The 12,377-nt window shown below is 35.5% G+C and overlaps 1 protein-coding gene across 1 annotated transcript; it reads left to right on the top strand.

The window, feature by feature from the left end:
• The first annotated feature begins 2,871 nt into the window (after nucleotides 1–2,871).
• LOC126880892 (uncharacterized) lies at nucleotides 2,872–3,987 on the top strand. The gene has a single exon (XM_050644965.1). The coding sequence runs from the start codon at nucleotides 2,872–2,874 to the stop codon at nucleotides 3,985–3,987; it is 1,116 nt and encodes a 371-aa protein (XP_050500922.1).
• Nucleotides 3,988–12,377: the final 8,390 nt, after the last annotated feature.

Here is a 12,377-nt window from a genome sequence, read left to right as displayed (position 1 = left end):
AAGAAAATGATATTATTTAAAGAAAAATTACGTTCGAATGTGACTTAAAATTTCTTTGTTCGATTCCTGCAGTTTTCTTCTTTAGGTTTATTGTGAAAGACTATAATTATATTCAAAGTGATGATTTTAAGCTGAATAAAACCTATCTACCTTTCATATATAAACTCTGCAATTAGATATGTAAATACACCGGTGATGCTGCATCCGGTTTATCATATTCTATTGATATGTTAAAACAGATCAGATTTATTATTAATCATAATTTTATATGCGAATCGTGTGGTGTTGCTTTGTGTTTTTATCTTAATTTTTTAATAATGTGGGCTTTCGGAAAAACATGTCTGTTTTTTCATACTTACGTCATTGTATTTTATAATATACGTAGGATTTTCTTAGCATTACGAATCAAGAAAACATTTAAGGCACAAAATTTTATATTAGACACTGGACGTAATTTATTATTAAAGGGGAGCCAAGCGGGGATTTTTCAGTTACTCGAGCGCGTCAGATAATCACATGGGCAGAAACCTTGTACCCTGTAAATGTGCCCCTACCATATGAAGAGTACAGGGGAAAAACAAGGAATGTCACGTTTTATACATATTGAGATAAACCACCAATAAAGGTTTAATTCTTATGAAATCAAAAAACTACTTAGTAGATTCTTAGCAGAATTTTAGCAATTTTTATTATACAGTGCGTCCATAAATTAACGCATAAACTCATTATTTCGTAAGCGGGTGACTTTGAGGAAAAATATCGAAACAGGTCTAATTTTTTTTTGAAATTACGATTATTTGGCATATACAGGGTGTCCCAGACTAATTTACCCACGCTATATCTCTTAAACGAATAGAGATTTTTGAATGGAACAAAAAGTGGTATATTCTACTTGTAATATACTTTAATACGGCGTAGAAAAAAATCATCCCCTAAATATTCATCCCTTAGTTACAACCCCTAACTTTAATTTTTTTAATGGCACCCTGTATATTTTTTTATAGTTTTGGATGTGGTCTTCTATCGTCTATTCAATACATTTTTTGAAAATAAAATCGGTTCGTAAATAACCAAGAAAATATCAGTTTAGTTTTGTTTATTATGTGTCCCAGACTAATTTATCCAGGCTATATTTCTTAAACGAATAGAGATTTTCGAATGGGACAAAAACTGATCTATTACATTTGTAATACACTTTAATATGGCGTAGAAAAAAAATTATCAGCTAAATATTCATCCCTTAGTTACAACCCTAACTTTATTTTTTTTAATAGCACCCTGTAAGTTAGGGATGAATATTAAGGGGATGAATTTTTTCTGTACCATATGAAAGTGTATTACAAATGTAATAGATCAGTTTTTGTCCCATTCGAAAATCTCTATTCGTTTAAGAAATATAGCCTGGATAAATTAGGCTGGGACACATAATTAACAAAACTAAACTGATATTTTCTTGGTTATTTACGAACCGATTTTATTTTAAAAAAATGTGTTGAATAGACGATAGAAGACCACATCCAAAACTATAAAAAAATATACAGGGTGCTATTAAAAAAATTAAAGTTAGAAGTTGTAACTAAGGGATGAATATTTAGGGGATGATTTTTTTCTACGCCATATTAAAGTGTATTACAAGTAGAATATACCACTCTTTGTCCCATTCTAAAATCTCTATTTGTTTAAGAGATATAGCGTGGGTAAATTAGTCTGGGACACCCTGTATATCATACTAGTGACGTCATCTATCTGGGTGTGATGACGTAATCGATGATTTTTTTAAATGAGAATAGTGGTCATGTGATAGCTCATTTGAAAGGATATTCAAAAATATAAACATTAACATCATTATTTATACAGAGTGTTCAAAAAAAATTTAAATTTATTATTTGAGACAAAAATACGTTTTCCGGTTGTCAAAAAACAGGAAACAAATGTTTATTCGACAAATAAATTCTTTTTTTTTTACTTAAATTCAATGCTAAAGCTGCCACCCACCTGCCATGCCATATGGCCGTTTGAACATATTCGTCTAAGCGAAAATCAATGTTTATTTTTTTCAAATAAACATTTCTTTCCAGTTTTCTGACAATAGAAAAACGTATTAAACGTATTGTCTTAAATAAATTATATATATTCTTCTTTTCGTCTCAAATAATTTAATTAAAAAAATATTTTTGAACACCCATCGATTACGTCATCACGCCCAGATTAATAACGTCATTAGTATGATATATATGCCAAAAAATCGCAGTTTAAAAATAAAAATCGACCTGTTTCGGGATTTTCCTCAAAGTCCCGGTTTACGAAATAATGAATTTATGCGTTACTTTATGGACGCAATGTATAATCTATAATCTTAAATATGTACAATATTAACCTACTTATATTAACTTAAAAATGCATAAAAAAACTGCTAAAATTCCTTATTTTGGTTCAGTGGCGTGCGGAAAATCCTGGTTCTTCGCCTGGATACAAATTCTTAGAAAATTAGACTGATCTTTCTGGTTATTGGCCTGAATCGATAGTACTCAGTTTTTGCTACCAAATGCCGAGAAAAGCCAAAATTCATGAAAAAGCGACAATCCTTATTTTTCCCCCTGTACTCTTCATATGCCAAAGCATTTTTTATTCCCCTTGAGGGAATCTTAATTTTTTCATAGAGTAGTGGTCATAAAAAGCTATTTAGTGCCAAGTGTGCCACCTCCACGCGGTTAGGGGCGGGCAACCACTCCGTGGCCATTAGTCGGGTTCGTCCCGCAATAAGCTCCACGGTAGGGCTAAGAGTGCACTATAAACAATTTCGTGGGTGAAGGACAGTTTGGTGATTGGTAGTTAGTTTATATAGTTATAGTTTTATTTAATTTTGTTAGAATGAGTGCGAAAGACATTCAAAATTCTCAAAGAGAAGGGGAGGAGGATGAGAGCTACTGCACTCATCTGAATCTTCGACTTAGTTCGAACTCGGCTGATGAGCCAACCTTCGAGGATAATATTAATGAATTGGTGGAATATATTAATAACGATATGGACCCTACTAACCGTTTAAACAGAGCTGGAAAGGATGGACTCAAAGCAAGAGTCACGGCTATAGCCATGAACATGGCCAATTTAGCAGGTCAAAACAAAATTCTGAGAGAAGAAGTCGAAAGACTTAGAAATGAGAGTCAAACAAAAGAGAGAATGTCGTATGCGAGGGTAACTGCGCAGCCTGCAATGGCTACAAAAAGTGAACAGGAACGGAAAATAGAAATGAGGAAGGAGGAAAACACTTTATTCATAACGAGTGACAAAGCGACAACTGGTCGTAAGGTACAGGAGGAATTGACAAAAGTATTGAATCCTAGAACTGAAAAAATACGCATGAATAGAATGAAAACCATTGGTAAGGCCCTCATTATTGAGGCCGCTACTAAAGAAGACCTCGATAAAATTAAAAATCATACAATCGTTAAAAGGAACTTCAAATGCGAACTGCCTAAGAAAATGAAACCGCTGGTCATATTATATGACGTGAGCAGTTCAGCAAAAGAGGAAGATATTATGGAGGACATAAGAGCTCAGAACTTTGAAAATATGAGCAAAGAAGAATTTGAAGACTCCTTTAAGGTAAGATTCAAAACTGGCCCAAGGGGAAAACCAACCGTCCATTATGTGGTGGAAGTGTCCCCTGGGTTAAGAAAAGCAATAATAAAAGATAAGATATACATAGGATTCAATGCAATCAATGCTAGGGACTACATAGTAGTCCCTAAATGCCTCAAGTGCCAGGACCTGGGTCATGTCGCAAAGCATTGCACAAAGGAAACCGCATGTAACCATTGCGGAGGTGCGCATGAGAAGAAAGAGTGTGATAAAGCTGGACAGACTAAGACTTGCATACCGTGCAAGGCGAGAGGAAAAGCCGACTGTAAGAAAGAGCATAAAGATTGTCCTACACACAAGATGTTGGTAGACAGGTTGATTCTCAAAACTCACTGGGGTAAGTAATTTCGATCGTGAAGATTGTATAAATCAATCAACACGTGAGAATACAACCCCTGTGTAGGGACAATCATCTAAGACACCGTCAAAACGATTCCGGGATCGACTTAGACTACTTTCCTTTAGGAGGAAAAAGAAAAGTATACCAAATGTCAATAGCGAACAATACAAACCGCAGCCAAAAGATGAGGACGTGTGGCTCTGTACGAAAATATGGAGGTCAACATGAGGCTATCGCGTCTCGAGGAGGTTACCATACTGGTTGCTGCCTTGAGGCACATAGTCAGGAAGCTTCATCAAAGAGGCGACAAAATTACATTTCCTGTTCCTGATGCGGTGGATAGAATTCAGCTTAAGTGCTTGAACATACCCACGGACGCAGATGAACTGTTGCCATTGCTGAAGCAAGTCTTCGGTAGGAGGGGAGAAGTCTTTGATCTGGAAGAACTTTACAGTAACTTCGTGAAAACGTATGGGAGAATCGCAACGGATTATACTCAAAAATGGCCTCAGAGTCAAATACACACTCGACATCCGTAAGAATTAGAATGGGGCAAATAAACTGTATGAGAAGTGCTACTGTACTTCATGAAGTAAGAAAATTTGCAGAAGAACAAAAATTAGATATTGTATGTATGCAAGAAGCATACACAAAACAGGGAAAAATACAGTTTACGCCCCTTACATCACAAAAAGCGAGTATAGGCGGTAATCCCATGGCGGTCACGGTATTGTTCAACAGTGAGATGAAACTTTTCCTGCTGAGGCAGTTCAGTGATGAGCACTGCGTTTGCGTTGAAGTACTAACAAAAGTTGGTAAAGTAATAATTGCAAACCTTTATTGTCAATTCAACGATGACATAGAAACCATACATAGAGAAAATGAGAGCGATCTTTCTAGCATACAGAAATGAGAAGGTTGTGATCGTGGCGGACGCCAACGCGAAATCGATATTGTGGAATTCACCACAAACGGATGAGAGAGGCGCATTAGTTGAGGACATTATTAATGAACTGCAACTAATTGTGCATAATAGACCTGGAAATCCACCAACCTTCCAGAACAGAGCAGGCGCAACCAGTAACATAGATATCACGATATCAAATGTGAAGGCTGCTAACCTGGTCAAAAACTGGAGGGTTGTAGACCACGCGACCACCAGTGATCACAACTTTGTTGTTTTTGAACTTACAAATACGGCAAATAGCACGTATCTGTCATCGAAGAAGTACAATCTAGGTAAAGCAAATTGGGAGCAGCTGAAGGCTAAGTTCTTACCACCGCGTCCTATACTGAGGGGATGCAATGTACATGAGGAAGCTAAGCAACTAACCGCAGCAATAAGAACAGCAATGGATAAATCAATACCGAAAGTAGCTTCTGCTAAATCGGTAACCAACACAGCTTGGAAGGAAAGCCTAAGGAGACTGAGAAGCAGAGTTAGGTCAGCGCGTAAGCGTTACCAACGATGCGGAATCTATCTCGAAAGGCAAAGACTTTTACAGAATTATAGGGAAATAAAAAATGAATACAGAAGGGAAATTGTGCAAACTAAGGCGAAGAGTTGGGAAATGTTCGTATCAAGACATCTGGAACTGGACATGTGGGGTGTCCCATACAAAATTGTATCCAACAAAATAAAAAGCCCAATAATGCTTTCAACGTTGCTGAAAGAAGACGGCTCGTTGACAGAGAGTTGGGAGGAATCAGCGGACATGCTATTGGATGTGTTGCTGCCTCCTGATGACCTAGAAAACGAGACCGAAATACAAACACAAATTAGAAGGGATATGATACAGGGGTATGAGACGCCTGACGTGCCAGTGATAGAGGAATTTACGGATAATGAAATCTTAGAACATCTGAGAACAATGAAGAAAAGAAAGGCCCCTGGGCCTGACAATATTCACGTAGAAATATTACAAGTTCTAAATGAACAAGTAGTACCCACTCTCGCGGCCTTATATAATGAATCTATAAGGCAAAGAAAGTTTCCCAACAACTTTAAACAAGCTGATGTTGTGATAATAAGTAAAGGTGAAGACAAATATCCAACGCAGCCAAAATCCTACAGACCCATATGTTTGCTAAACACTATGGGAAAACTGTTCGAAAAATTGCTGTGTGCAAGGCTAAATCGTGTACGGAGCATAGACGGGCTACACCCGGACCAGTATGGATATAGGAGCGGGAAATCTACGGAATACGCTATTAACAGGGTATATGAAATCATCGACAGTAGTGAACGGAAGTATGTTATGACTGTGTTTATAGACATTTCTGGAGCTTTTGACAATCTCTGGTGGCCTGCGTTCTTCGAAAGACTTCGGAAGATACGGTGCCCTGGGGACTTGTATGGGAGCTTCAGAAATTATTGCCAAGATAGGTATGCGAGTCTGAGCTGTCCAAATGCCAAAAAGACCAGGCACATCACGAAGGGATGCCCTCAGGGTTCGGTATGTGGTCCCATATTCTGGGATCTCATGCTGGAGGAATTGCTTGGCGAGATGACTGTATGTCCTAACGTGTTGGGGTGCATTGCTTATGCGGACGATCTCTTGCTTATAATAGACGCTGATTCGAGAAGACAATTGGAAACCAAAGCAAATGAAGTACTAGAGGAAATTAGCAATTGGACGTCGAAAGTTAAGCTTTCGATTTCACAAAGCAAAACAGTATATAGCATGATAAAAGGTAGGCTGGAAAGAGATCCCATAATAAGGATCGATGGAAGGCCTATTAGAAGAACTAGTACAGCAAAATATCTGGGAATTGTTATTGATGAATCGAGGCTCTTCAGTAAGCACATTACCAGCGTCTGTGAAAAAGCAACGAGATTAATGCATGGCATTGCGAGCCTGACGCAGAGGGACTACAGGGTTCCGTTTCGTCAAGTAAGGGTATACCTTAGCTCAATTCTAGCGTCCATAATAGGGTATGGAGCCAGTACATGGGCACACAGGTTAAAGAATGTGAAAAATAGGGAAAAAGTTGATAGAGCGCAGAGAGGCTTCCTTGTCAGAATGACTGGAGCCTTCAGCACAACACCGACAGATGCCCTAACAGTGCTCACAGGAGTTTTGCCACTTCATCTAGAAATAATTAGGAGAGGAAGTCAATATTGGCTTAGAAAGCACAAACATGAGAAAGTAAATGAGATTCTGGGTGTACTAGTACACAACAGAAATGAGATAAATAACGAAATTGCGAGGAGGTGGCAAAATGAATGGGATGCGTCTGTGAAAGGGAGACGACTCTATCAGTACATGCCAAGATTAAATGATGTTCCGGCATACTTTAATCCAAAACCTGGACTAGTGCACTTCTTGACAGGACAAGGCCCATACCCTAGTTATTTGCATAGATTCAACCTCAAGCAGGATGACCTATGTGAATGTGGACAGGTTGGAACACCTGAGCATGCGGTGTTTGACTGTAATATCTATGAAGACGTCGGAGACCTACGTCAAAGATTACAAGCACGACAAATAGAAGAGATTTTAAACGATGAAGAATTGTACAATGACTTAAATGACCTAACGGATAGAGTGTCCAAAAAACAATTGGAACTCTACAATGAAAGAAGACGTATACGTTAGACAAATTGACGAAATCCTCAACAGCAATGTTAACAAACAAATGAATGATAAACTTAACTACGCAGGTGGATAATAAAATTAAATTAAATTAGACCTAATAATAGACGAACTTGAGAGTTGGTAATTAGGTGCGTCGCGGAACTCTCTGGACAAGGTTTTGGACTAAGGGTCTAATGGCTCACCAGAACCGCCAGAGGGGAAAGCTACGCACTTATAAAATTGGAAACTTCAAGCGAGTTCGAACTACGGTAGTAGTTAGTAGAATAAGATGTCTTGATAGCAGGCCACACTCAAGGTTAAGGGCTCACGTTTTGAGTGCGGGCTGAAATCAAGACTTAGGTGAAGGTAGTTAATATTTAGTAATAGGTTCTTAGGGTAGTCTAGCATTTTGTAGGTCAATGCTGCATGAATGAAAGTTTGACGTTTTGCATGACGTAAAACTTTTCAATAACTCTATATTAATGGATTAGGGCCTACTATTTTATAGAATTAGTGTTTAGTAGATTTGTAGTTAGTATTTAATTATAAATAAAAATAAAACTGTTCTCAAACTAAATTATACTGTTCAAATTCCGGCCAGGATTAGATCCTAGATGCCTGGTCATAATGTAAAAATAAAAGATGAAAAAAAAAAGATGTACTCTTCATATATGGACTCTTAAAACGGGGGAGATCGTTAAAGGGGTTCCGAAAAAATTTATCCTTAAAAAACTTGAAAGCGTCAGATTAGGACAAGGTAAGTTAAGTAAATGAAGAACAATGTATATTTTAAAAATCTGACGATTTTAGCGGGACGTAAAGGAAAGGGCGAGTCACAAAGTTTCACAAAAAAATCGAATATGGGTGGCAACTTTAATAATTTAAATAGGAACCACGCGATATTTCGCGGAATGAACTAAAAAAATACCTGTACAATATTTTTCAAAAATCTATCCAATGACACCAGACACGACCCCCCATGAAAGTGGGGAGGGGTGTCTTTAAAATCTTAAATAGGAGCCCCAATGTTTTATTACAGACTAGTATTCTTTGCGTAGAAATAAGAAACTTTTATTCAAAACACTTTTTCCAATTATGGATAAATGGCCCTATTCGCGGTGTGCAAGTACTTGGAAGGGATACGTGAAACGATCGTGCGCGAATAGCGGATAAATATTGCAACTTTCTTAAATAATTCATATTGTCAATTGAAATTGACAAATTGACGTACATTTCATATCTACTGTCATTGAAGGAGAAAAATTATATGTTACCCCACAATATTGATATGATATGCAATTATTATATAAAGGTAAATTTAATTAATTGTATTTTGCTTGCAGTACTGCATTTTAATAACTAATTTTATTTATTAGATACAATTGTTTACGTTTTCATCACTTAACCTGAATCTTATTTTTTCTTCTTATTATTTTTTTGGGCTATGGCCTTGACAATTATCCAGCATCATAAACGAAGATATACCTATAGCACGTTAAAGTGATGCTACTCATAAAATAGTGCCTGTCTGAGCTCCGTTTTTTTAGGATGCAACTTCAAATTAGAGCGCGCTGAAAAAATCTCGTTTTCTTTGGCTCGCAGAAACTTGATTTTTTATTACGGTAACTCGGTTTCAGGAATAATCAAAAAATTCCGGAAGAATTGATTAGTTTAACTTTTATATAAAATTAAATATTTTACTATTAGTGCGTAAGAAATATTTAAAAAATAATTTATTGAAAATCCCTCATATTGAAAATCCCTAATATAATTTATTGAAAATCCCTATGAGGTGTCAGTGCTGAGCCAGCAAAAATACATAGGTAAAACCGTTTAAATCGTTTAAAAAACTTTAAAAACCTCTTACACATAAACCAAGTAAATATAAAGTTACATAAAACTTTTCTTAAATAATTAATTTTTTCTACAAACGTGTTAAAAATGCAATTTTTATCACTCCATAGGAGCCTTAAAAATGTTACTTTAAAGTAGTGGGTGCTTTATTAGTATATTATGCAACGAGCATTTAATGATGGTCATTACGAAGCGAGTATGAGGGTTACGAAACGAGCCGTATGTGGCGAGTTTTGTATAGAGTACGAGCTTGATAATGATAAATAAATGCAAGTTGTGTACACTATTTTTGAAGTTATACTTCTTTAGGAACGAGGGTGAATTTTTACATTCCCTGGCGCATGCGCACACCGACAGTATGTTGTTAGTTGCTAAATCATCCAATGTATGTATGTATCAGCGGAACTAAGGTTTGAAAATAATATATTAGTGTTTTTAGTAAATATATTTATTATAATTTTTATGTGTCTTTGGATTTGTCTTCCTTGGGAGTAAGATCATAAGTATTTTAAACATTTTTATATTTAATACTTCACTTGATCCATTTGTCACCGTCGTTTGTATTGCCGTAATAACAAAACCCTGATGGGTTATTGGTAGAGCATTCGACTACATATTACATAACGCGAAGGTCCCGGGTTCAAATCCTGACACGGACGATTGTTATCCTTTTTTTTAATTTTTGGTGTTGTTTTAATAAAAAATTTTGAAAGTGGTAATATCAAAATTAGTTTATTAATTAAATAAAATAGAAATAAACTTTTAAGTATATTTATTTCGTTGAAATCATATAATAGAAAATAGAAGTATAACTTCTTACGTGCGTACAAAGTACACACACATTCTTTTTTTCTATGATCATTCACAACAAAAAATATATTCAAATTTATTAATTTTGTAACACAAATAAATTCAGTGGTTTGTCAGTTTGACGGTTTGTTTACATATTGAGAACTGTCAAAGCGTAGGTATGTATTTGACTCACCATTGGTCACTGCGCGTGTTACCACCTTTATTGCGAGTGCCATATCACGATTCTATTAGTTAAAAATCTGCATCTTAATGAAAATCTGTATCATAATGATACAGGTAGTGACATCAGAAAAAAATTTTTAGGGCACTGCAGGTAAAAGTGAAATGTCAAATTTTGAAAGCAAACGTCAAAATATTTATATTTCATTTATTAACATTAATATTAATAGTACAATTTGCGCAATTTGAAAAATGAATTTCTTGCACTGCAGTTTTACCATTTTCCGTGGTTAAGGCAGAATGATACGTTTGTAGAAAAAATATTGTATAATATACGTGTTAAAAGTACATTTTTAAGGCACTCATGTGAATTGCAGAATTCGCTTCGCGCACTCTGCAATCCTTACCCGTGTTGAGTTGCCCCTCCCCCATTTGCAAAAATTAAAAAACAAATAGCCCTGATTTATGAGCTATTTATGAGCTCTCATATTCCGCAAATTAAAAATTTTGAGCTGGTTCCACTGAGCAGGAATTTAATATTTTAATGGGGGGGCTGAGGCAGCCCTCCCCCCCCCCCACTAAAAAATAGGAATATTGAATCGATTTTGGCGCCAGAATTACGAGCTATTTATGAGCTTTTGAAATGATATAGTTTCGATTTTTGAGCTCATCACCTTCACCCCCAAACAACCCTTTAATTGATTTAACTTAAGAGAAAAATGCTGAGAAAACTTAAAATATATCGTATGGCGGATATAATTCCTATAGCTCATATACTCTAAGAATAAACTATTAAATCACGTGCATTTCCATTTTTGAGCTACAACCCCTTCGCAAGAAAACTACCCCATCTTCCCGGCTTAAGAGAGAGTTGTATTTAAAATACATTAAATTAATTATTTGGCGAATACATATTAGTTAATAATTTATGAGCTTCCTAATTACGTGCATTTAGATCAGTAAATTGCAATTTATTTTGTATAGTGCAGTCACTGAAGGTAAAAATCAACGATTACCTTTAATTTCGGTGAACCTTCATCGATTTTCACGAAAATTGGTCAGTGGTTAGAGGATACCTCGAGAAACAAAGGTGACATGGTGCCACCTTGCGCCTTTACCCTGAGGGTGGATACCGCCCCTTCTCGGGGTGAAAATTATTTTATAAAAATTAATTGCACAAATCAATAAAAGAACAAATTATAAGCAACATTTGTTATATAAAGTTATTGAAATAAGTCAATACTTTTTAAGTTATTAAATATCAAAGATCTTAATTCTTCGTGAAAAAAATGTATGTTTTGAAGCGGTTTTTCGGAAATCACTGAAAAACTATAAGTTTAAAAAAAAAGTTAATAGTAGTTTAATTCGTATAGCTTATATTCTAAGAATAAACTCTTAAATCACGCGCATTTTGACTATTGAGCTGCAACCCCTTCGCAAGGAAACCATCCCATATTCCCGGCTTAAGAGAGAGTTGTACTTAAAATAATTTAAATTAATTATTTGGCGACTACATATCTTTTGCGGTTTTAGCCTGGGGTATATGTCACCTCTTCTCGGGAGTTAAAATTACTTTATTAAAAATAACCCCACAAATCGAGAGACGGACAAATTCTAAGCAAAATTTGTTATATAATGTTATTAAAATAAATCAATACTTTTTGAGTTATTAAAGATCAAATATTTTAATGTCTGTGAAAGAAAATGCATGCTTTAAAGCGATCTTTCATAAACAACTCAAAAACTGTAAGTTTTTACAAAAAAGTTTTCATCACTAAAATAGAAGCTAATAAAAAATTTAATAAATTGCTTACTTAAAAATAATGTTTGGTAATTTAAAATAAGTTATAGGTAATTAAATATATATTTTTTCTGCGACTATTCAAATCTAAGGATTCAAGCTTAAATAAGGGGAAAGAGATGCATTTTATGTAACACTTACTAAATACTTGTCAAAGTTCTTAGAAATACCTATCAAATGAGCTCCAGAA

This window comes from Diabrotica virgifera, chromosome 2 (genome assembly GCF_917563875.1).
Source record: "Diabrotica virgifera virgifera chromosome 2, PGI_DIABVI_V3a".
Classification (NCBI taxonomy): domain Eukaryota; kingdom Metazoa; phylum Arthropoda; class Insecta; order Coleoptera; family Chrysomelidae; genus Diabrotica; species Diabrotica virgifera.
The sequence above is the reverse complement of the archived record's forward strand: the minus strand, read 5'-3'. Positions and strand labels throughout refer to the sequence as shown.

Bases quoted from the DNA above. Each gene is read 5' to 3' on its own strand.
- LOC126880892 (XM_050644965.1), top strand. From the start codon at position 2,872: ATGAGTGCGAAAGACATTCAAAATTCTCAAAGAGAAGGGGAGGAGGAT.